Here is a 26,337-nt window from a genome sequence, read left to right on the forward strand (position 1 = left end):
GAGCCTCTCAGCAAGCGAGCAAGGCAAAATGGCGGCGGCGGCGGCGCGGGGGTGCGGTGGGGTCTGGCGCCGGGCGTGGCAGCGCGGCGGCGGCGGGTGTCCCGCCCCCACTCCCCGCGGGCAGCGGGCCGTCTCCTGTAACGCGAGAGGCGGGGCGGTGCCGGCGGGGAAGAGCGGGTACGGTGTCGGGACGGCGCGAGTAGAGTGGCCGGTGGAGGTGGTTCCCCGCCGGGGCATCCTGCCCTCAGGGCGTAGCCGCAGGGTGGGGGCCGGGCCCGGGCCCGGGCCCGGTTTCGGGCCGCCGGGCTTGGGCACGAGAGCAACGGCTGCGGGAGCTGGGCGGCAGCGGCGTGGTGAGAGCAGCAGGGCCCGCTCTGAATGTCATCTTCTGAGCGGTGTAAGCTTGCTGATGGTTGGCAGCACCTTCTCAGCACGCATTTATCTCGCACCCCTCCCCCAGGCCCCCAGAACAGTATTTGTCTTAGCAGTAGGGCTGTGTCCGACTGACACGTTTGGCTGTGGTAAGAGCCAGACACAACGCAAGCAAGTTACAAAGAGTTAGCATTCACGTGTTCGCAGTATGAACAGCAAGGGCTGCACCAATTTTCGTAAGTAGTTTTTGAAGGCTTATTCTGGTCCAAAGGAAGCTTTCTTTTCCAGCGGAGAATTGTGAGATTTTGACAGTGTGCCTGGAACGGAACATTTTATTCCTGCTGCAACTGAAAGTTATGGCCTGTACAAGGCTTTATGTTTCCTGGTGAGATGCCGGTTTCTCTGTGTACAGCTGATCACCCAAGTGAAGTTGTGCAGACGCCGGCAGAAGTATGCTGCTGATTCTTTAGAGACACAAATAAACAAACCTTGAAGAAACATGGCGAGAAACTTCAGGTTTCTCATGGCTGTTGTTAGTAGGACTGGAGGACTGACTGATAACATGTATCTTTTTGCCTGAGTGTAAGACAACGCACTGATTAAGAGAAGCCTGATGTAATTTTTAATGGCATGATGTGATGGGGATGCATTTCTGAAGAATGCAGGAAACACTGAAATAAATTTGCCTCCAAAATTAAAAAAACAACCAAACAAAAACCACCATTTTTTCCTAAACCTGGAGGTATTTTATGAATAGCTGAAAATATGAAAGAAAATACATTTCAGTAAAAGAAAATGTATTAGCTCCTTTAAACATCTGAACCTTAATCATTTATGATAATATTCTTAAACCAGCAATATAAGTGGCCTCTGCGTCACTAGTTTGGTGTTTGTAGGGATGTCCTCAGCTGTTGGAGGGCAGAGAGAGAACTAAAATCTTGGCAGTGTATTATGTTCACCTTTGGACAGAACACTGTACTTGATATATTTGTTTGATGTTTTTCAATAGCTTGCTTATCTCCTATAGCTATCAGGGTGCTTACACTGCTGAAGTATTCTGCCGTAGAAATGTGATTTCATCACTGAAGTATTATTTGTGCCACTTCATTTGTACAAGGCCAGATAATTACTTACAGAAACTGTCAACCAATTCATACTGTAAAGGTGACCTTTTTCTCTTGTCCATATAAAGGTTATGGATGTGAGAATTGCAATTACTTTTTAGATGATATGGAGAAGCTTTATTCTGTGGATTATGTTCAGAGAGCAGTAGCTCTCTAGATGAAATGATGATTTCTCTATTACCAGATTACTAATGTTTATGCTAATATGCTACTAACACTGCTCTGGAGAGCCACCTTTCCCAGCATGCAAGTGACTAGCTGACAAAGAATACATAATTTATTATGCCACCTGTCTGTTGGAGATTTATCAAACTACCTGAAAAGTAATTGATATTTGTGATGATTTTGTGATTTTCATGAGGTACCAAATTAGGGTTCATCCAGCATGCAACTTTGCCTCATTAATTTTTCTAAGATTTCTCATGTGAAGAAAAAAGTTTCAGACCATTACTTTTCTTTTTTACGGCAGTCTTTTCTACATATAATTAAGACACTTTGCCATACAGTCCCCTCCATATATATTGTCAGTTAGTCGCAGTTCTCCAGTATTGCAGCACAACTTTTGCCATTATACTGTAGATGTATTTACAACATCATTTACAATTTTTTTATAATTACAATTTCATTTTTCTTAGAATAAATGAAAAGTTCTTAATTCTTGTATTTTTAGAAGTTTATAGAGTTTACTGTCATCTATATTTAAATTGTATTTCCCTTTTCCTCTTTCCTTTTCAGTCTTGCCCCGTGGGTACCAGTTGTGGGTCTGGAAATCCATGCACAGATCAGTTCCAACTCAAAACTTTTCTCTGGTTCACAAGTCCAGTTTGCAGCACCTCCTAACTCTTTGGTATCTTTCTTTGATGCTTCTTTACCAGGAACTTTACCAGTAAGTTATGCTTCAACTTGATTTATATCAGGATTAATGTCAGACAACTTTGAGTATGTTTCTAATATTTTGTTCTTCCCAAGGTTTGATTATAGAACTACTTCTACGTATTTTTCTATTTTCTGGTTGTTTGATAACATGAGATGCCTAGTACTGTTTCTTTTCAGTTTACTCACTCCCTACTTATCACTACTGATACTCGATATCCTCTGCAAAGGAAAAAAATAAGGAGTGTCTCTTCGACATACTGAATGAATTGCGGTATTTCTCTGAGGCCAGAGAGGGTGTATTTGGTTAGTATGCCACACAGGAAATTCCTTAAATATGAGAGATACTTAAAATCCTATGAGAGAAGAACATCTTAGATTTCTGAGTGGCCATTTGATGTTACTTTGCCATATGTTTGTTTATGTATCTGCCATTTGCCATTTGGAATGTCTCACTATGCAGGTACTTTGCTTCCTAAGTAGCAAGTCTCTGATTTAGGAAAGTGTCAACCATTCCTACTTCCAGAGCAAAACAATTATTTAAAAAAAAAAGTAATCAGTGTGAGACATTGTGGACTAATAAGAATAGCTAGCTAGCACTTAGCAATGAGATTTTGTTAGTGACAACATAATAAATTTTTGAAGTCACAGCTTAATTATACCTTTGTGATGGCTATGACAGTACTACTGTAGAATTCTCTGGGAATCTAACAAGTTTAATATAAAAATAATAATTTTAAAAGTGTAACAGAAGCTCTTACTATGCAGTGAAAATATTGAATAGACTTAGCATTGCTTCATGCAACAAGCATACGGGGACTATTATGGGGTCAAATTATTTAATGCAAAAGTGTTTCACTGAGTATATTTATTAAGGTGGAGGTTTGAATTCCAGTTGCAGATATATTTTTTTAATCTATTGGAAGCTTTTCATCACCATAATACAGCCTTAAATAATATTCTGAAATTGAGAGTTAACTTATGGCTGCATTTCTAGGGTCTCAATATATGCTGTGTGATCCTTAAAAAGATAAATGAGTTGATATATTCATTCTGTATTTGCAAAGGTATTGAAACCTAAGGAAGTGAAGTTTAGATGCTGATAAAATTTGGAATTCACTCTGCTCTCAGTGGTAATTCAGGGCTGAGTTTCAGATCTAACTATATGGAAGTTTTGAAAACTTTCCAGAGAGAATGGGAATCTTATGCAATTGTTCGGTTTTAGAAGAATCTAGTTAGACTTAAACATGGACAATTAGTTCCTTTCATTTAGGGGCAGGGCTAGGTTATGGAGTTAATAGTCACGAAATTTAAAAGGGTTCAAGATTTTGGTTTTAGACCTTCTCTTAACATACTGTTAATGCACAGAAATCCTCATAAATCGTCTAATGCTTATCTTCAGTCAAGTAGAAAACTGTTTTTGAATGAACAAAAATGAGTATTTACTAAGAGTGTCATTTTTATGTGTGTTACTATTTATCTGGGAGGGTTTTTTTTTTTATTTTTCCTCTGTTGAAGTGCTTTACAAACGAGGCTTGGTATGACTTTTGTGAGAAAACCCCAGTACATGTGGGCTTTGGCAGAGAATATAACCGCACCTGAGAAGCAAAAAGCAGGATGGTTAAGTTAATTTAAAAGTAGTGATGCTGTGTTAGTTTCTACCAGCTGCTTTTATCTGTACGAAGAGAAGAAACATTCTTCTCACTGTAGTAACTGGTGAAAATAGAGTTGAAAGTGAATGTTACAAAATACATGTTCTTGCACGTTAGACTGTGATACAAAATCCAGTCAGTAGTCATAGCTTTATTTTCCCGTTGTACTTGCTGCACAGGAATTAGTGTCAGAGGCCAATGTTTGTTCTGGGATCAAACAGTTGGGCTTATTTTCTTGAAGTAACTATATGTGTTTGTATACGGCAATAGTATCTAAAGTAGAATTGGATTTTGGTGGATTTTGAAAGACGGAAGGTAGTTTTTGAAAATTTCCAGGTATTTGTAAAAAAAAAAAAACCAACCACAACATTTTAACAAATGTTAAGATTGTAGCCTAATAAGATTCTTTAGAAGGTAAATATTTGACCTTTCCTTTTGACTCTGTTTTTTTCAGAAATGAAAAAAATAGGAGCAAAGTTTTAATACATTAGTTGTGCTGTCTGTAGCAGAGAATAACTGCTCTTATAAACTGAGAACTATAGGGGCAGTTTTCAGTATCACAGGGATTTAAATTTACTGTGGGACCATGAGATGGTTATGATAGACAACCATGCTAGTATTTGCTGCTTCACAACGGGACCAGAAGGAATGGTGCTAAAGGGAGCTTTTCTAGTTGCTATACATTTTTGGGTCACTAATGAGTGTGAGCATGAGGCTTTACTGTGGTCTGCACAGGAGAGGGGAAACTAGAAGAATGTGTTTAGCCCTCCTCCATCTCTCCTCTTTATATTTTCTTCTTGTACTGTAATACAGCTTATTTTATGCTTCTGCTGCAAGAAGGCCTTAGGAGGACTATCACAGTGTTAGTGTCATGGCCATTTCACTCTGCTGCTCTCGTAATGTGCCTCTGAGAGACAGCTATGGGCAAGAATAGCCATGCAGGTGCACTCTTGTTTGGCATGAGAAAAAATAATGTGGCAAAGCTTTGATTAGAAAAGTAGATTTAGAAGCAGTGAGACTGGATGGCACATCCCATGCTACTCTGCACACTTTTTGTGCCCTGTGGTGCCCTTCACCACTAGACCAGATAGCATCTCATTGAAATTACTGTAAGGATCTCCTTTCTTTGGGACTACATATGACTACATTACATTTCATGTAATGAAATGTGCAAAGGCCTGAGGTTTTTTTATCTGGGGAATGGACTTTGCAGTGATCTTAGCTTGGTGTCTTTAGAGGACCTGTTACAAAGAAAGTTTTATGCTACGTGTGGTGGCATATAGTGCATCATACCTGCAGACTGATCTAAAATTCTTCTGAGGATCCATAAAGGTGGTTGCACTCGCAGTCTGATTTATCCTCTTTGAAAATTCTGATAATCTTTATAAAGGTTTATAAAGATAGGACTGGGCTCACAAAGAGAATCCATGATTATCTAGTCTCATGATGGAGGTGGCTGACTAAAGGTTAATTATAGCTCAGCTACAGAAATAAGATGGTAGATGTAGTAGCTAAAGGCTGAAACCTTTTTGTCTGTGCTTACAGTCTTTGTTGCTAATCACATGAAAAGATGCACATTTTACATTTGTCTCCTACATGACTAAAGTGAAAGCCTGATCCTATTTCTTTGTAGGCAAGTGTACTAAGAAATAATCTAGGATTTACATAACCAAGGTTTAAACTAATAAGATTTGAATGAATGTTAGCCCTAGAGTCTTAAGTATTTTGAAATTTTTGACACCTTCTCATGCATTTGCATTTCATTCTCTTCACGGTGTGAACAGCATCTGTTTTATCTTTTTTTTAAGATAGAGTTTTTGGAAATGCTTGGTAATGATCAAGCACTCTTTCTAATGAAGAAAAGGTAAATACCTTCTGACCTCAAGAAACAGAGTAAGATTGGTGTTGAACACTGCTGTAGAATATAATGAGATGCATGATTTTATCTGAATATACATTTTTTTCCTGTTCCACTGGACATCCTTGAGAGCTTGACAACTCACTCACTACTATCCTGTACTGAGATTTTCATATCCTCTTGTTTTAAACTCCTTTCGTTTTCCTGCTGTAAATAGTGTTAGAAGGATGCATTTGGGTCCTACTATATCTTCTCTTACCCATATAATGACAGTTGGGCAACCAGATACATGTTTTCATGGAAGAAAGCAGGGCTAGAACAGCTATTAGCCCTTGATCCTTCTGGTATTGCACCACTGGCAAATTAAACTCCAGACTCTGACTTCTCCAAAGCTGAGGAATGTCACTGCAACGCTGCACAGTAGCGGAGAGCACGTGTATCATGCTGTTGCCTTCCCCAGCCTGCAGTGCTGCGCTGTTGAGATGGCTGCCCAGGGATGTGACAGGGTTAATACCCATTTTGGGGATGTGGAGCTGCTTTAGTTCCCCTTCCTATATTGACACTGCATCCATCCTTGACAGTGACAGATACCCACTGTTTTTCCAGATGTCTTGGGTGATAGATTATCAGACTTTATCATGAATTTTAGATATTATTAATATACAAAATTTACCTGATGCATTTGCTTTCAAAGGCACTGAGAGGTTTGTGTGAGATTTTGGTGGATCTGTCTGCCAGCTATACATATTGGAACAGAAACAGCATTTGAGGCCAGGATTTATGCTATACAGCATGAAACTAGATTTTTTGATATCCTGTGCCTGTTAAATCTGGTGATTGCAACAGCTGCTTTACCAACTTGTGCTTTCAGTTTTGTTTTGACATTCCTGCTGGCATGCATATGAATTTACTCCCTTCTTGTACTACTTTGCTTTGAAAAAAACCTGCTTCTTAGCTTGACTTTTGATAACTATATTTTTAATTGCATGCACCTTTCTTGGGGAGCTGGACAATCTCTGGTCTTTGTATGCATGTTGGTTTAGCTTCCATTGTATAAATTTTTTTCTTTTCTTTGAAACGACGTGATGCCTAGGTTGTTGTATCCATGAGCTCTCCTCTAAAAGTAAATTAGTGGCCATACCTGAAGGAAAAAGTGAGTTCATGCTTGTTTTAAACCATTTACTTATGTCTAGGTTCACTTTAACTGCTTGTTACTTCTTTCAGTAAAAAATGTAATAATTGTACTTAGGGGGAAAATGGAGATATTTTCTTAGAAATTGATGGCACCTTTCTGTTGCAGTCCTTTCTTTCCTGATAATATTTGGGTTTTCTACATGCATTGTATAGTCAGTGGTTAACATTCTTTTGTTGCTCATGCAGTCCCAGCTTGCTGGACTTACAGTCCCAGTAAGCCTCTAAATAGAAAATCCCACATAATTTAGAAAAAAACTACGGGAACGAAATAGGCTTTCAAACCATTGCTCCCTGAGAATGTCTTTGCAGTTTATAGACCCTTAAATTTCTGAGTGCGTGATGGATTAAAGCCTGCCTACATAATTTCAAGCTGTAATCAGTTCAACACTGTTGTACTGGTTAGGAGAGGTATTTGAAAGATGAGGGAGGCCTACTTCAGCTGACTTTTAGGGCTGGGTTATGGTGGGGGTTGTTCCTCATTCTGTTTCTTTCTCTTTCCTAGGATCATTCACAGCCCCAGGGTTACCCGTGGAGCTAATCTCCTTCAGTGGGATCTGAGAAGTGTTACACTTCCTCAGTTACTGCTGTTGCTTAGCTTAGCTTTATTTCGTACTTACCTGTAAATGCCATTTTTCTGGAGACGCCTCTGCTTTTGTGCTTTGAAGTATTTGGTGATGTTTGTTGCTCTTCTCTCAAGCTTTGAAGGAGTCCCCTGTAAGGTTTTCTCTTGCTTTTTGCTATGTCTGGTTTATTTGTGAGAAGTTCTGACACTCATTCTGGGTGTTTTAATCTTTTTGTCAAGGCTAACAATTCCTGTAGGGCTTTGTCTCCTTAACACCTCAGTAACTGTGCTACCTACTGAGCTCTCTTTCTTTTTGTTGTTCTTGTTGGCTTTCCTGTTCATCCTTAACAGATCCCTCTGGCTGATGTGAACTTTCCAGTTAGAACGGCACTGAGTTGATAAAACATCTTGCTATCACCTGTTTCAGTAGATCCTTCAATGCATCACTGATGTTATCTATGTATTTTCTCTTATCTCTTTTTGTGTCTTTTTTTTTTTTTTTTATTGCTTTACCTTTTGCTTTATACAGATATTTTTGTACTTCTTAGCAGGGAGCAGGAGTTTGTAGTATCTTGATTCCTTTCTTACACACAGTTCTGTTACTGCGGTTATTGTGCCATGTTTGATACTTTTGGACAGCATGACCATTACCTGACAACTAGACAGATCAGTGTCCCCTCTTTCTGGATTCAGTCTGAAATTGCTGCTGAAACACACATTAGCTTTTTGCAGTAGTTTTTCTTAGTGCGCTGGGAATTTCTTTAAGTTCGAACTGTGAGTGGGTTTTCTGGGGGCAAATTTCTATTACTTCTCTTACCAGGCACTATATGTGCTCTGGCATTCTTAAGTGTTTAATTTTCTCTCAGTATGTAGACAGTCTGGTTCCAGGTGACTCCCTTTAAGGAAATCCGAGGTAGTATATATTGTATATATGTTTATGAAAGCAGTGCTCTCTTAAGCAAAAGTTTCTGTAACAATCATGGTTCTACCACTTTGTTAGCATTTTAACTTTGCAAACTGACATCTTGCTGCTTGGTTCTTAACAATTTTTTCTTTGAAGAGTTTTTTCATTGAAAGGTATTTAGGAAATACGTTGTCCAACAGTAATGACAGATAATTGTAGGCTGGGTCTTTGTTCTCTTCATGGTTAGCTGTCTCCTGTAATGTGTAACCATCAGGTTTATGTATTTTGTTTGAAACCTATCTTGGTGCAATTAGGCTGTAATTGGTTCCTGGGGTAAAATTAATTTCTTTGTGTTCTCTCTGATTATCAGCCACCTTGCCACCTTAAATATATTATGACTATGTATTTGATTTTAAGAGGATTATGTAAGCTTCTGCAACTTGCGTTTGTTAGTTACATGTGCAGATTTTGCCACTGCAACCATTGTTTTCTATACAGAAATGCTAGTTTTGCAATTTCACTGCCAAGTTCAGCCAATTTGCCTCAAAAAATTCCAGGTTTGTAGAGGTTTTTGTGAATATATTAGCAAGCAAATGAAGAGGAAATTAGCAGTTGAGTCTCTTCTCTCTTCTCCCCACTGCTCTCAGCTTTATTTGGTTGGGCTGCTGCTATTCAGATATTTGTGATGCTTTATACTCAATTTGGGATGTTTGATGAAATGGGGAGAAGATGGGGGAATCATGAAGGAGAGAGTGTTACTGAGGTAACACTTAGGTAAAACAAACTAGGGCAATTATTTATAGGAAATTAGTCTTAGTTGGTTCTGCTGTTCCAGAACAACTTTGTTAAAACAAAGAATTTTACTTTGCTTTCCTAATAGCTTTTTGCAAGACTTGTTGCATTATGTTGCCTATTGTTTTCCTGAATTAATATATTCTTGTCTCTATGTGTGATAGACCACTTCTGGTTTACTCTCAATTTGTATGTTTTGCTTTCTTAAGAGATCTGGGTCAGCCTGCAGGGAAAGATGGCTAGCTCTTTGGAGAGCAAATAAGCGTTTTTCAGGAGACGGTAAATGGAGGAAAAAGGGATGAGGGAGTTGGAGCAAAGGGCTGGGAATTTTTAGTGTGTGTTTAGTGTGGGCTTTCAGACACGCAAAGATTGCAAGAAGGAGCAGAGAGCAGATAGCCAAGACTTAGAAATGACAGAAAATGACAGTCAATGTGTATCAAAGGTCAGAATTTGTTACAACTCAGAAAACCACAGAGCTGGCCCTCCCCAAGCCTACAAGCAAAGGACCATCTGCAAGGATAAACAGGGCAGGGGTTGGTTTATAAACTCTGTTCTGTCCTAAGTGTTCTGAATTTTCTCTATTTTACAAGTTAAACAATCTAGGTTATAGTGAAGAAGGCAGATGTTATTCATGTTTAAAAGTCTTTTTTAGCCTTTTTTGTGGAGCTCAGGGTAGGAAAAAAGGTCTGAGAAGGTCCACTTCAAAGCTCTGGTTGATTTTGGATTTTACCACATTCTGTAACTTAGGTTTTAGCCATTGCTCAGTCCCCTACCTCCAGAAGCAGTGAAGTGTTTTCCCTGCATCTTCCTGTATTTAACTTGTCCTGGATCAGATAGCATTGTCAATGGTTTAAATTTCAGCTGGCATTAAGAGAGGGACCATCCTTATAACAGGTCAGGAAAAGATGTGGCAGACGCAGAACACTGTGCTGTCAACAGGGAGGGCATGGATGTTAGAGGGATACTGGACTTCTTGGTGGGAACACCATAGAAGCACAGTGTTTGATTGTGGATATCATGAACCATATTATCACCATTGTTTTGTCTTCCCTGTGGGTTCTCCTGTGTGGAGCCGGTTCTGCGTGGTAGAAGTTTATTTGGTTTTAGCTGCTGCTGCTGGGATCTGAGACACAAAGATCAATAGTTTGGGGCAGTGCTACTGGATTGGCTGCTTCCCTACCACTCCAGAAAACAGATTTATTCCACTGAGACCATTGAGCCCTTTGGCCACACAGTGGTCTGAATGGATTTTTCCTTCTGTGCTTTTTTAGCAACCCCTGTCTCAAAGGGCTGGGCAAACCAGAGGTTGGTCAGTATTTAAATAGCTTTGTATCTGGTGATACCTTCCTATTTTTCTTATTCCCAGGGGTCAGCATTTCTCCCTACTGCTGCTGAATTTTTCTGGTCATCACTGACACTGGAAGATGCTTCCTCCAATTCTAAACCTTGGGATATGAGCTCTCAGACTAGCTCTTCAGCTTTGAGAAAGTGTGCCTTCCTATTCTTTGAGTACACATAAAGTAAAATGTTTGGGAGCTGGGTGCTTCTTAAAATGTCAGAGTTGCCTGGTTTTAAGATAATGACTTGAATGAGTGTGTGCTAGATCACTGTAAGCCAACTTTGCCACCAGACAAGGTTAGGAATAATAATGCGTTTTGTATAGCAGCATACATCTTTGGTACCAGACTGCAGAAAGATAAAGTTACAAAGTGTATTAAGGTATATTTCATGCCACCCGCCCACCCACCACCCCAATCTTCCTTTGCTGCCTCAGGTTCCCAGTTGCCATTTTGTTCTCTTCTTAAGCTGAAACCTCTTTCTATTAATCTAAGATCTTAATTTAAAATGTCTGGTGCTTCTTCCTCTACTCTCTTGCTGCTTTCCTTAGGGAAACAAACATAATATTCATATTAGGGTAGGAAATATGCTGTGAAGTAGATGCTGGACTGAAATGCAGAAGACCCTAAACTGAAGCTGGCCTTCTATTCAGATTTCTCCTGCAGTTAGAGACCTTTGTTTTTGGAATATGTGGGCTCTTTGCAGACCAAACAAATGACAAGACTTACGTTGGCTTGTTTTTTAAATTTTTACTGTATGCTTAAAGGGATGGGGTCTGATTCTAGACCTGTTGAAATAAATGGGTCATTTGGGAAATGGTTAGCTCTTAATTTATTGTAATGTATGTTCTGTACATGCATAGCTACAAGACAGTTATGCCCTTCTGTGTGCATGGGAGGGTGCCAAGGAAGAACGCTGCATTGAAGTACTCATCTGCAGTGTCAGACTGAACAGTCACAATTACATTTAGACGAAGTAGATACAAGAGGAGTTTATTTTGAAGTTTAACTTCTGATTGCACTTCGAAGAACCATATATTGGAGCAAGTTGATACTTTTAACACAGCAAGAATAGTAAGACTGAGTATATCCATTAGTGGAAGCAAATAAAAATCAGACTGATATGAAATGGGAGTACTGGGAAATATGATTAGATCTATCTGTTGAGGTTTCTAAATATTACTGCCTGGTCTACAGAGAGCTGGCTAAGTACCTTGCACTACTTCCTTCTTCCAGCTGTTATTTTGAATGGAAAGGAGCTAAAATTAAATGTTTCTTAGATAAACAGTCCTGTAGTTAATCTGATTAAGGCTGATTTCTTCATGATTATAAGTAGGAATGAAGGTCTTAAGATAGCCAATTAATATGAAATCTACTTTATTAATTATTTATTAATAATGTGTGACCTACAATCAAAAACTTCTAAAATTTCTGGGGAATTATTTTAATTTTATGTGTTTAGTACAAGGAATACTTTGTTTCATAACTTAGGCTTCCTGGGTGCCACTGTTATGACAAAGATTACTTTTTTTTTTTTTTAAAGCTAGCAAAAATAAACTTTTTCCAGGAGAGAGATCTAGATGTTTCTTCATTTTTTCCCCACAACTTATCCTATATAATACTCATTAGCAAAACAAGAAGCTGCATATCTACTCTCTTTAAAATGTAAAAATGATTATTTGCTAAATATAGAAACATATCTCTTCACCTAAATGGCGGCCAGCTTTCTCTAATGTATTAACATAAGGAGTAAACATGCTGTTAAAGAAAAAACTGTTAAAAAATTGCTTTTGGTGGATATTTATGCTGTTGAAGGTATTGTGTATAGTTTTGTATAGCTATTGAGTAGTCTTGTATTTAAAACCAAGGTCTTGACTAAACTGACCTTGCAAATAAAGATGATAAATTTTTAAAGGTGTCTTTCTACTTGTGAACTAGCTATAAAGAATAGATGACTATCAGAAAAAGAGAGATCTTGGTTGCATTGTTCTTTCATTCCTTTAGCGCTCAGTTACCATGGTGCTCTAGCAGAATAGTGTAGCTACAAGGGAAATGGTGCTGGTGGTGTGATGCCATTGTTAAGGTTTCTCATGAGTTTCTAATACAAACAATTTACATTTCCTTTTGTGATAGCTCTCTAGGAATTTCTTTAAATAAATGCCTAGGAGAGATGCTTCCATTTTAGAAGACCAGATGTATTTAAGAAGGCTTGATAGGCTCTTGTGTTTTGTCCATAGCCATTGCAGGAACTACACAGCTTGCTTTCAAGGCCAGCACTTTGCTAACATACCAGACTGGCAGCTTGTCAGTTCAAGCCAGTAATTTAAATCTTTGGTGCTAGTCAAAGCTGTCAACTTAATAACAGCTTACTGCATAAACAAGCTTGGGGGACTTATTCTAGGTCATTAGTATGGGAAGTTTCACATACTGAATTGATGTTTATTATTGCAGATTATTTGAAAAGCTAGGCTTTTTTGAAGGAAAAGTAGTAGTTTGCTTAAACAAGTCTGCTTTATGTGCACAGCCATGATCACTGGAATGGGTAGTAGTTGTCCTTCAGAAATGGAGCAGTATTAAACAGATAAGTTTTGATTTTTAAGGAAGTAGAGAGTCATCTGATTCTGAACACTCTGGAGTTGGGTTTTGTCTCTTTCTCCGATCACAATCAGTTACAACCCCTGCACCATCCGGAAACGTAGCAAGACACCAGTTCACTACTTTGACACAGTGGTGGTTTGAGTCTACCCAGCCTTTATGGAAGCCCTAATGGTTTCTGGTGACCAGTTGTTAAAGAGCTGACTGGCATGGTCCTCCCTAATTTGTAAAGCTGAACAGGATCATGCCATAAGGCTTTAGTAGGAGGAAATTTTGCCTGTGTATTTAGAAATATTATGATATTTTAAACATTGCACAATTTGACTAGCACTGTTACAAGTTTCCTTGAGCAGTAAAAAAAAAGTATCTGTACTGTCTGGAAGCATTTAATTGCTGAAAACAGGAGCATCTCCTATATAATGAACTGCTGCTATGATACTAAAATAAATTAATATTTCGTAGTTACCAATTTTGCTTTAGATTACAGTCAGGACTAATTGCATTCATTTTGCTGTGGATCAGTATTTCAAAGGGAAATGGTTCTTCCTTTTTTCTTGTTTAAAATTTGCTTTATATATCTTTTAAATTTTTTAATAAATAAAATATGCCTGAACAGATGATGTGTTCTAGTTAGCCATATATAGCTACACTAAAGATCTGAAAGTTCCCTCGTTAAATGTCTTAAATATTTAATTTCTTTTCTGTATAAGCAATTTTTAAGTTTCTGTTACATGAAGAGTTTTTTATATTTTCTCTTATTATTTTGATTTTTGAAATATTAGACGACTGAAGCAAAGAGATTCTTTTTCCGGCTGAAGACATGGGATGATGGGAAATGTACAGTTGTTTAATCTGTTTTCAGAAATCAGGCTGGAGAATATAAAAAGCAAATACTGTCAGAAACATTGAAGAAGACATTATTTAGGCCTCTTATGTTCTGGTCAATGCAGATGAAGTCATGTAGATTCTTTTACATAATGTGCCCCTTTAATGGTCCTGCTGGAAGTTGTCTTCTTGGCAGCTGTACAGTGCAGAATAAGATGGATAAAGTTCTGTTCCTGTTTCAAAATACTGTAAGTGTGAGCATGTCAGAGTTGTACTAAGACAAATTCAGTCTTACTTTCTTTTCAGTTTTATCCATTTGGTGTTAGTTAAACCAACCGTTAAATTAATGAGAGCACATTGGGAAAAACATAACTTTGAAACATTGCTTGTTAGTACTCCTTGGAGTGGAATTTTCTTTCTCCTCTGCATCCTGACACTGCTAGGAGATAGAAGGGTGTAGCACTGAGAGTGATGGGTCCATGGTGAGAAACTGCATTTAACTCCTTTATTTCTTCCTGAAGGCCGTACTGGGTCTTCAGATCATGTGGCATTCTGCAAGAACCTTAATCCCATGGGTTAGCTGGGTAATGGAAATGCATGTATACTTGTAGCCATGAGATCAATTGATGTCTCTTTGGTTCTGTTTTAGCAAAGCATGTGTCCTAGTTTTGGCTGGGGTAGAGTTAATTGTCTTCCTAGTAGTTGGTACAGTGCTGTGTTTTTGATTTAGTATGAGAATAATGTTATTAACACACCGATGTGTTTAGTTGTTGCTAAGTAGTAGTTTAAATTAAGGATTTTTCAGCTTCTCATGCCCTGCCATCAAGAAGGCTGGAGGGGCACAAGAAGTTGAGAGGGGACACAGCCAGGGCAGCTGGCCCAAACTGACCAGTGGGGTATTCCATACCATGTGACATCATGTCCAGTATATAAACTGGGGGGAGTTGGCTGGGAGGGGCAGATCGTTGCTCAGGGACTGGCTGAGCATTGGTCAGCGGGTGGTGAGCAATTGGCATTGTGCATCACTTGTCTTTCTCAGGTTATGTTTCACTCACTTTTTGTTATCTTCCTTTTCATCATTATTATTATTATTATTATTATTATTATCATTATCTCTTTGTATTTCAATTATTAAACTCTACTATCTCAACCCATGAGTTTTACTTGTTTTCAATTCTCCTCCCCATCCCACTGGGGTGGGGAAGGGAGGAGTGAGTGAGTGGCTGTCTGGTGCTTAGTTGCTGGCTGGGGTTAAACCACGGCAGCATGTAAGTGTGCTTAATTTCATCCTGGTTAAGCAAAGCATTGAGATCTACCTGTAGATACTCATGAATTCACTGTGGTTCTGTGGTTACAGGTGTACTGTAGTGTTTTACTGAAATGACACTGCAGTTCCCTAATCCAAATCCCCTGTGTTTCCAGTTCCCAGTATGAGTTGACAGCTAGTTACAAGTCAATTACCATTTGCCATGGTTTGTCTCTTGCACCATCTAAGATTCAAAAGTACTGGAATGTTTGCAAAAGTAGCAAGCCAGAACAGTGCACGCCTCCTTATGTGGCATGACAAAACGACTGAATGGCTTGTTTTTTCATCTTAAAGCTTTGCAGATTTGTAGCTACCATGACTTCAATGATGAATAAGAACTACCCACACAAGGAAAGAGATCTAGTGGTGGCTGAAGGCAAGCAAAATTGAATGTATGCTCCATATAAGGCAATGTGTGGGAGACACATTTGTTACATACTGAGTATCTGAGCAAAAACCATGTGTCATGTTTCCTTAGGTTCTCAACAGGAGATGTGTAGAAGCAGCAGTGATGACAGGCCTGGCACTCAACTGCAGCATAAACAAGAAGTCCTTGTTTGACAGAAAACACTATTTCTATGCAGATCTGCCTGTAAGTACACAGTATGGCTGGTCCCTTTACAGCTGTAGGAAAGGTCAAGTCTGGAGTACGGATGGCAATAGGGGATGAGTGAAGAGATGCTTTTTCTGTTTTCATTCAGTGTTCTGCTCACTCCAACAGGATGCTGCACTGTGCCCTTATGAGTAGACAGCTGTACCCTAGTGCTCACTGATTAAATATGATTGCTCTGATTGCTGACTCCTTGCTTAGCTGCACGATTCCAGTAGCTTAATGTAATTGAATTGGGAGCTGGAGCTGCTTTGCCCCTTAAGTTCTCCCTTCCTGGTGTTTAGTAGTAATTGTCTGTTAGAGTAAAAGCAGTCTGATAATAGTCCTTCATTTAAAGTGAATGTATAACAAACACAGGTTCCAGTGGTATAAACATAGTAGTGTCCTTCTTGTGTGTGCTTAGGGACTTAAAAATACTTAATTTCCCTTTAAAACTTTCTCAGTCAGTGGTTCCAATGAATTAAAAAAACAAACAAACTGAGAAACTGAGTGTTTGCAGTATGGTTTGTTGGTAACTTTCACATTTGGTAGAAGGTGTCACTGGAAGTCAGCTGCATTTTGCTTCACTTGATATGGGTGTAGAAATATTGAAATAATTTAAGAACCTGACTCCTGTCTTTGTGACAGGATGCAGCAGTGTTTGACCTTTCTTTTCTATTTTAATGAAATTAAACCCTTCTAATTTTAAACTTTTTTTTTTCTGTCAGCTTATTTGTACTGAATGTTCAGTTTAACACTAACCTGTCAAAGGGAGGACACTAGTTTTACTTCCTCTTATTTTGGGGTGAAGATCTGATGACTGCACTAAAATAAAAAAATTTATTTCTATTTTATCTGAGAAAGATCAGGCATGTTAGCTTATCCTCTCTTTAGGTGAGGTGTCCTGGACATCTGGAGAAGCAGAGTGGGAGATTTCTCAGGTCCCATATTACAGTGTAGAGGTGCTGTATTATTCACCAAACTACTTTCTCTCCCACTATTTTGTTCAGGCACTGGAAATATTTTGAAGTTACACAAAACATATTCAAATACAATTGCTTCCCACCTTAGAAAGAGAATTATGCTATAGGTGTCCACTGGAGACCTGGATCTCAGAAGAGATTTCTGTTCTGTTTTCTTCCAGGTTGGGAACTTGTGGCCCTTCTGTGAAGTTGATATAATTACTGATTTGGTTTCTATGGATAACTTTGCTAATGTTTGTGAGCCATTAAGAGGCCCTTTTGTTGGGGGCTCTGTAGTGAGCTACTGGAAATGTAAACCGCAAACTTACCAGTTTGAATTGTCAATACTGGTTTTTTTCCTTACTTGTAATACTATCTTAAAGCCCATTTCCAGACCTGAAGGAGAAAAAAGTGAAATAGCAGGAAATACATGCGACTTTCAAAATTCCTTTACACATCATAAAAAAACCACCAAAAACATCACAAACTTGTTTGCAAGCCGCCTTTGGTGCTTCTGCTGTTAAACTGAAAACAATGTCTCATATTCTTGTGATGTCTGCTGCTATCAGTCTACTGCATAGAAGCTATATGGAAGAATGTTGTCATAAGAAAGAAACTGCATCCATGTGTTTAGAGAAGAGTGAGGTGGAAGAAGGTGTGTACAGCACCAAATGGGCTGCCATTGTCTGCAGACATGAGTTACGGGATCCTCTGGTCAGATAAGCATGGAAATTGGGTTAAAGAAGATGCTGACACATTTTATTAGCTTCAAAGATGTAATTCTGGCTTTCTACTGGCTGACTTCTGCAGTTTAAGCACTGACAATAAATGGCCCGACCTGCATTTCATAGTGAAACATCTAGTCAGGAACCCTGTAATAAGATGCAGAGTTTAGGCTAATGAGCTGTATAGAACAGATAAAATAAATCCAGCTCTTAGGGTCATTTGACAATGGGATTATTGTTACTCCTGAAAATGGGGCTTTGGATGGGAAATGGGATTCTTGTTATTTATTGTCACTCGCTATTTCAGGCTTTACAAAAATCACTTTAATGAGAAGTTTTAGGAGATGGGAAGAGCTGTGTGATTAGCATAGGCTGCATAGAGTCAGTTATTTTATTTTTCTCATAGTGATTATGGCTAGAAGGTCGTGTACTTCATTGCATATATAAATTGAGCTGTTCACAGGGCCAGACCATTGTTCTCCTTTCCAATGCACTGTCACCATCTCTACCTTTTAAGAGTAAGCTCGTCCTCCCTGCAAAATATGCAAATGCTCCTCCCAATTCATTGAAATCTGGCAGGCTTTTTTTTTTTTTTTTTTTTTTTTTTTTTTTTTTTTTTTTTTTTTTAATTCTCACCTCTGCGGGCACAAGCAGGCTAGGAAGGAGGAAGAGATGGGGACCCTACCTCAACAGAGTAATTGATTCACTTCTGTATTTTTACATCATTGCAGTTATTCCAATACCTTGTCACTGGCAGCCCGCTTTCTGGCTAGCAGTTGCCCCTTTGAGTGGAGTCCCAGGCATGAGGTGGCATTTACCAGCTGTGTGCCTTATGTGGGGTTGCAGTGTCTATCTTTTAAATTGCTACATTAATGAAATTGAGCTTTCTCATTTTCTTGATTTCCACCCCCCTTCCCTCTCCCTCGCCTCCCCTCTAATAAGTAAAGTTCTGAACAGGTGGAGAGAGATATTCAGCCTGATGGGAGGATGAGTGATAGTCCCAGCTTGGGGATGGAGTATGGTAACTGGCTTCAGACGTGATCAGGGAACCACAGGTCTGGAAGAACCTCTTCTAGTCCATTTCCTGCCCCAAGGCAGTATCAGTAAAATTTATGTCATCCTTGGCAGGTGGTTGTGCAGTTGATTATTGATTATTTCTGCATTAGTATGGTATCTTATACTTGTCTGTATTGAGGAGTGCTCTTATTTTTTCCAGACCTCCAGCTTCTCACAGTTATGTCAAATTCTAGACCCATCTTCTAGCTTGCTTCCTTTCCAGCTAAGCAAAATAACTTCTGAATTTATATGTGCATGTGTTCTGTCTTCTTATATAGGTCACTATGAAGTTGTTGCATTTTCAGTTTTGTTCTTAGTCTATGATATTTGCACTTGGTCATGCTGCTGCTTTCTGAAAAGTGAATGTTTTATTTGAGTATAAAGCTAATTTTGTTGACAGGCTGGCTATCAAATCACTCAGCAAAGAGTTCCTATTGCGGTGAATGGAAGACTGTCATACAGTCTCTGCATAGACAACAAAATGAGCCAGATGGTGACCAAAACTGTGAGGATTAAACAAATTCAGTTGGAGCAAGACAGTGGAAAGAGTCTTCATGATGACACAAGGAGCCAGACTCTCGTTGACTTGAATAGGGCTGGTAGGCTTGGATTATTTTCCTATTTTTCTCCTCCTTTCTGTGTAGGATGAGTCTTTAAAGGTAAATGGGTGACAGGGAACAGCTGAAAAATAAAAACAGCCTGATGTCTCTCCCCTTGAAAATAAAAATGCATCAAAATGACCATTACACTTGAAGCAAGGGAATACTTGAATTTTTTAACGGGCAGTGGACTTTTCTCATTGCTGTTGGTTGATGGCAATTGGCAATAGCAAGTTAGGAATCTGTTGGCTCCAGTTTGCTCAAAACTGTATGTGTCAGTCACAGCCACTCAGCTTAAATAGCTTAAATAGCTCTTGCCATTGCATCCGTTGTTCTTTAAAAAAAAAAAAAAATCACAGACCTAGTGAATCAAGTTTGTGTATAGAAGGAGCAGCTGTTGGAATTTGTCAGTGCATGAGTCAGACACTTCTTTTAATTATTAGCTTTGAAAAAATGTAGATTTTCTCTTCAAACTTTGGAATTGTAAATGGAATGAACCAAATTAGCTCACAACGTGGGCAGCAACCTGGATGGCCTAGCCTGACTGGGACACAGTGCTACAGTGTCCATTGAAGTTAAGGGCTGTGGCTGCTCATATTCTTTGAGAGCTGGATCCTGAAGCTAAAAACTAGACTACATCTGTTTACAGTTCTCTCTGTTCCAAAATTAGGTTAAGGTAAAAAATATGAATCTGGAATTGGATTAGCTTTAAATGGGAGTTCTCTTGGAGAAGGGCAGAAGAGGAATGTGTTCTTCTGATCTGCATGTCATCAAAGGGTGGAGGATTGTCTGCAGTTTGTTTGCTCCTTTAAAAAAATAGGAGGATAAGTTTTTACAGCAATCTGCAGCCAGGCCCATAGTGACAGTTACTAAATAATACATGGGGGTTTATTTTTTTCAAAAAAAGCCCAAGTGCTTTCATGTGTTTAGCCAGTTGTACTCTAGTATGCCAAGATCAAAAGCTATTGTTGAAAATCTCCTGTCTCTTTCCCTGATAGGAGTCGGCCTCATGGAGGTTGTCATGGAGCCTGATATGTGCTGTGGGGAAGAAGCAGCTGCAGCAGTCAGAGAGCTTCAGCTCATTCTTCAAACGCTTGGGAGCAGCCAGGCAGTCATGGCAGGTACAGAAGGGGGAAGGGCATGTTCCCTTGTCACCAGTAATTCTCTGCATTTGCAGAGTTTTGCAGCTTCTGGTTATTTTGCTCTGTGGTTGCTTGTAATGCATAGCCTTTTCTAGCTGTTGTTCTTAGAATCCTCAGAGCCTGTCCTAATGTCTGCCATGCTTCAGGTGTTCTTACGGGCCTGCCTTCATCTGCAGAGCTTTGCAGTGCTGGATTTTATATTGCCTCACACAATAATTTTACAGGATAAACCTAGGCAGGAAGGAATGTCCCCAGGGTTCTTGTGGTGTTTCTCCCTGTCTGTCCTCTCTTGCTTGCCACAGGACTGCAGCACAGAAGATCTGTAGTAAGGATTAGTTATAGAATATAGAAGTTATGGGACAAAGTAGTGGGAGCATGGATCATCTTATAAGTTGTATGTTAGGTCGCAGCTAGTCATAAAATGGGTGTAGGCAGTAAACTTGTGCTGGTGTCATGGGTGAGATGGAGTAAATGACAGCGCATAGCAGACATGGGTGCTGGGGTTAATTTAAGAACCAGAGAGTCTGCAGCTTTTACCCTACTTGATCATTTCACACACTCACTCTGTCTCTCCCTCCCCACCAGCATTATGTTCACTTGGTCTCAATTTCTCTTCCCACTAAGGAGATCAGTGCTGGTTTGGGGAGGTGGGCCAGAAAATTGTGTTGGTTTGTGCAGTGCAGCAGGCTTGCAGATACTGGTCGCAGGTGTTAAGAGGCCAAGGTCCTAGGTATTCCCTGGCATTTGTCTCCATGCATCTTTCTGATCTTTGGGATCCTCCCCCACCTGCAGGATCTCTCTAGCCAAGATCACTGCTACCTTTCTGAGACCACTTCCTCTTTTGGGAACCCCTGCTTTTGACACCAGCTCTTCTTTCTGGAACCCTAAGGCCCCAGTCTTTGCAATAGGTGATGTACAGAAGCACAGCGTGTGATCAGCCTCCTAACAGGTGATGCTGTCTCATGTCTCTCTGTTAATTGGAGGATTCAGGTCATGCCATTTTTGCTTAGTCCTAATGTTACCAAAATTTACAACCAGCCCATGGTTACAGCTAGCAAATAGCAGGCTCCTGCTTGAGAGTTTAAAAGTACAGTTTTGGGCATTCATCCCCTCCACACATACAGCCAATTATAAGCTACCTATTAGTGTTCACAATGTAAGCTATATTTTTGCCTGTGACAGTTGGCCTTGCTGTTCTGGCAACAAATTCAGTCCATAGTATAAGTGGATGCATCTCCTAGAGAACTGAGTCAGAGTGGTCCATGTATTACTCAATAAACAGGATCCAATAAATGTTGGCTAGTGATGCAAATCTAATTTAATGTAGGGGGAAATAGTAATTGCTAGACATTATATATGTTTCTGAATCTTTTCTCTCACTAGTGTTACACATGTCAAATGGGGCACAGTTGTTAATATTAAACAGCCAGTTTGCATGCTTCTTCAGAGGCCTTCATGGACATACATATACACCATCATTTATCACAACTGAATTTGGCCCTAAGATTGCCATTGGAATTGCAGTATGATATCTTTTATCGCAGTGAGATTTCTGACTTTGGAGGAGAATTCCAGTGTTGGTAATATTTTTCCTCCAGTATAGTTGGCTTTAAAAGTATTTGGATTTTTTTTTGATGTGGTATTTAGGGGCTTTCTACTGTGGTTTTCTCTCATTATAATTACTTTCTTTCAAATAACAGCTTTACATTCTCATATTTTACCTTCATTCTACTGGTGTGTTCAGTGAAGACAAGTGCCTGGTTTTATCAGTGTTATTTCATTAACAACAAACAGATGAAAAGATGATTTCATTGCAAAGTGAAAGGAAAAGAAGCTGGGCTTAAAGGAAAAAAGCTTTTTTAAGAACATTTGGGACCTGGCTCTCCTTTCACTTATGCCTGATTAACTTCATTGTCTTGTCACATTGACACCTACGTCCAAGTAGAAGCAGGTCATGTCTCAAAATGAAGCAAGGGTAGGACAAGACTATTCTTCTTTTAGAACAAGTACTCATTTCACCTCAAAGAGGAAGCACATGCAAAACACTTTTCTTCAAAGAGTTGTTGGGTCATTCCAGAACCTTTGTCCTTCATTTGCATGTCTGGCAAGACTCTATGAAGGCAGAGGAAATTAGTGCACTATCATCCAGCCTACTTTTACAAAGTGTACCGAGACCTCTCTAGTCAATTTACATCTATTGACCAGAATGGATTCTGAAGCTGTAGATGTCTTCACAGGTTTAAGTCCAAGTTATTTTTCGCTCTCTTTAATAATGCTACTGTATCTAAGCAGTAAGTGTTTGTTTCTTTTTATCTCTGAAATTAAAAAGAAACAATAAACCAACCAAAACCAAAGAGGAAGGCTACAGATGTTCACTGTGCAATATGAGAAAAATTATATTTCTCTTTAGTATAACCCCTCCTGGTGGTTTATTCCGACTAGTTGAATAACTGTGACAAGCCTTTTCTTCTCAGAAGGGATGTCTTTAGAGGGATAAAACTTAGAAGGATACAATTACGAGTTACTTGTGGTTGAGTCATTAAACATCTCTAAGGACATTGTTCCATTTTGGACTAAAAGTGCAGGATGCTTTTATATATAACTTTGTATTCAGTTTCAGTTTTTGGTAACCAGGGAAATTTGGGGGGCGGGGCAGGGCAGATTGCAGTTTCTTGAAGGAAAGGAAGAAAATTACAAAAAAATCCACTACTACTCACATTTTGTCCTTGAGCTGTAAATTTCCAAGAACACCTTAGTAAATCTGTTCAACATAACTGTAAGTTCTTGTGTTCTATGCTAGGGTAGCATATGTCCATCAAATTGTAATTCCAAAAGGTATTTTTATGCTGTTTTTAGAGGAATGGAAGCTCACAATCCACCCCTTTAAATTGCTTGTCTAATTCTGCCCTTTACCGAAGAGCTGTGAATCAGAATCACTATATGGCTTAGAGGATCTGTGCTGCACTGCACCATGCAGTTTTCTCTGAGAGGAATTATGAGCAGTAATTTTTTTTCAAGAGTAGTATTCTCAGAAAATTTTGAATGATTGGAGGCAGAGTCTTGAGATGGAATCACGAGCAGAACACTATGATGACGTGGTTGTTACTCCTTTCTGAACATATGGAAGTCTACTATTAATGCTCTGCACATAACATGCAGTTTATTAATGCATGACAACATTTTTTACTCTAGTTTACAGGGCAGACTATTCTGTTGATGAAGTTTCCTTTTACAGAGGGTCAGCTGAGAGTGGATGCCAATGTTTCTGTGCATCACCCTGGAGAGCCTTATGGAGTGAGGACTGAAGTGAAGAATATCAATAGCATACGATTCCTGGCAAAAGCAGTAGGTAAATGATGGTTGCTTCATTATAGGAGCATTGTAGATATTTTTTGTGGTCTGACATGAAATATGTCAGGCTTCTGAGTGTAGTAATTGGCCCTAAATGCCCTGACTAGCTTCATCTGGGTGTCCCATCCATGCACCTTGCCCATGGGTCCAGAAGTCCCATTTAAGCTCAGGCTGGGGCCTTCAGACTTTGCCTGAGCTACATCACAGGTGTGCCAGTTTTCAGTCCTGTATCCTGTTGGACCTTGGACCTGTTCTGTAGTCTTGTTCCCAGTTCTGTCTCTGGACTTACCTCCTGCTGCTTCTGACTGAACTCCCTGGATGGATCCTGGACCCAACTCATCCCCTCACCTTGACTGAGACTGTCAGTAGACCCTGTTAATAGCACATGCCTCTGCCCATGCTGTTCAGACCACCAGCATGCTGTGGTCACCCTCAGCTCCTGGCTTGTCACCCCTTTCCCAGAGGAAACCCTCTGCCTGCAAGAAGAGTAAAGCAGATGATTCAATGCTGAGCATGTTTACTGCTGAAATATGTTAGCAGTAGCTGTGTCTTTCAATGTAGATGATTGCTTTCCGCTGAGTACGGTAGGTGGTGTGGATGAAGTTCAGATGCAGCTCAGGTACAAGCAAGAAAGGATGATTATTACATCTCCAAAAGAAAACTCAGCTGGGTGATAGGAAGGTCACTAGGAATGTACAGCTTGGCTGCATTGTCTGGGAGAAAATGTTTTTTATTTAAAGGGAATAAAAGAAGATGAGGAAAACATGCAAAGAAAAAAACAGTGCTGGAGAGAGGGACAGTGACTGATAATTCTGCCTGTAACTACTGTTGTTTATTTCATTAAGGTTCAAACAACAAACTATTCCATTACTGCATAGCATTGAAAAATGAAATAGTGGAGTATACAAAAGCTAATAGTGCAGTATAACAAGCTTATTCTTTTTTCTTTTGTTTCTGTCAGACTATGAAATACAGAGGCAAATTGAAGAACTTGAAAATGGAGGAACAATTCTGAATGAAACAAGAGCCTTTGATTCCAAGCTTGGGTGAGTTTTTATTTTGGAGGAACATCAGGAATAGCAGCTTTGGTGTGCCAGGGATACCTAGTGACATGATCAGGAGAGGTACTGTAGTATTGCTGAACTTCTGTCTTCTAAAGCTAATGTTCACAAGCATAGTCTCCTCACAGATAGTAATTTATTACTAAAGTCGAGGTTTTTTCACAACAGATTGTGTGCTACATCAAGCAGTGTCTGTGTGAAAATGACTGCCCTCTTACATATATACATTCTTTGAAGTGGCCTTAAGAAGCTCTCCTGATCTTCATTAGGCAAAGTTTTTGTTTTGTGTTTTTACCATAAAACTAATTCTGTGGTGTACCACTTACCACATCTTACTTGTTTTGTTTTTATTTTAGGTGCACTGTACCAATGAGAGACAAAGAAGGAAAACAGGATTATCGGTAATTTTTTAATAAAGTTAACATTTCAAGAACTGAGAATGTATTTCATTTCTTAAGCGTAGTCAGGGTAATGAGCATATAAAGTTTGTCAGCATAGTGAGTATGTATTGGAAGTTTACCTTCAACTGGAAGGGGAAGAGACCTATCAAAATCAGTGCTAGTCTGAGCAGTTCAGATCTACAACTGTGTCTCATCTCTGCTAAAACCCATAGACTTTTCCCCAAAACTAAGCTGGAGTACCTTAGCTCAAAGGGGTAAGTTGAAGGCTTACTTTGTGGCCACTACACCTGCATTATTAAGAATGCCAGACATAAAACGTAAGAATATTCTGAGTTAAGCATTGCTCCCAGTTTAAGAAAATACTGAGGGAAATGATTTTCAGATAGCAGGCCGAGCCTCTCCATGCTTAAATTCTGTGATCATAGATTACAATCACTGTCTGAAAATCCTAACTACTATTGAAAGGTGTCAGCATTCATAGGCAGGTATTTACTGTAAGATCTTTGTAGACCTAATGAAGATGTTACCTTGCTAAGTAATTCTTGCCTTCTACCCATGTGAGATGACAGCCATCAAACCATAAACAGCCACCCAAGAAGGATTTAGACAGAGGGTGAGGGGACAAGCCATGAGTCCTCTTAGGAAGAAATGCTGCTGGGAACAAGTGCTGGGGCAAAGCTGGAAAGCAGCAGCACAGCTGCTCAGTGCCTTAGGACAGGAGGTAATCACAGTGGTGTCTGGATGAGATGGGGAAGAGTGATGCAGCTCAGTGATTGCTGATTGCTCTGGGCACCCATTTTCCTGTTCTGTGCATGTCTGCCTCCTCCCCTGGTTAGGGCCATCTTAGCGCTGGTCCTCCCAGTAGTTACCTAGCTTTGCATCCTAGAGACAGTCTTCCTGTTACTCCCAGAGTTCACTTCCCAGATGGAGAATTGCAGTTCTGCAGAAGAGCTTTCAGAGCCCCTTAGCTTTGCCATATCTGTGTTCCTGTTAGATCTACATGTATTCTACCACTGATCTTACTAGAGCAGAGCAAGGATTTTGAAAACATCCCACA

The 26,337-nt window shown here is 39.5% G+C and overlaps 1 protein-coding gene across 1 annotated transcript in view; it reads left to right on the forward strand.

Annotated features, from left to right (window-relative positions):
• The first annotated feature begins 3 nt into the window (after positions 1-3).
• Positions 4-26,337, forward strand: part of GATB (glutamyl-tRNA amidotransferase subunit B) — a 43,459-nt gene continuing 17,125 nt past the window's right edge. Inside the window, exons 1-8 of the mRNA XM_030008750.2 lie at positions 4-177; positions 2,232-2,382; positions 15,873-15,986; positions 19,127-19,325; positions 20,324-20,446; positions 23,703-23,816; positions 24,780-24,864; positions 25,236-25,280. Of these exons, the coding sequence (XP_029864610.1) occupies positions 29-177; positions 2,232-2,382; positions 15,873-15,986; positions 19,127-19,325; positions 20,324-20,446; positions 23,703-23,816; positions 24,780-24,864; positions 25,236-25,280 (980 nt within the window). The 5' untranslated portion in view covers positions 4-28. The remainder of the gene's footprint in view (positions 178-2,231; positions 2,383-15,872; positions 15,987-19,126; positions 19,326-20,323; positions 20,447-23,702; positions 23,817-24,779; positions 24,865-25,235; positions 25,281-26,337) is intronic.

The sequence above is a fragment of the Aquila chrysaetos genome, chromosome 1 (assembly GCF_900496995.4).
Source record: "Aquila chrysaetos chrysaetos chromosome 1, bAquChr1.4, whole genome shotgun sequence".
Classification (NCBI taxonomy): domain Eukaryota; kingdom Metazoa; phylum Chordata; class Aves; order Accipitriformes; family Accipitridae; genus Aquila; species Aquila chrysaetos.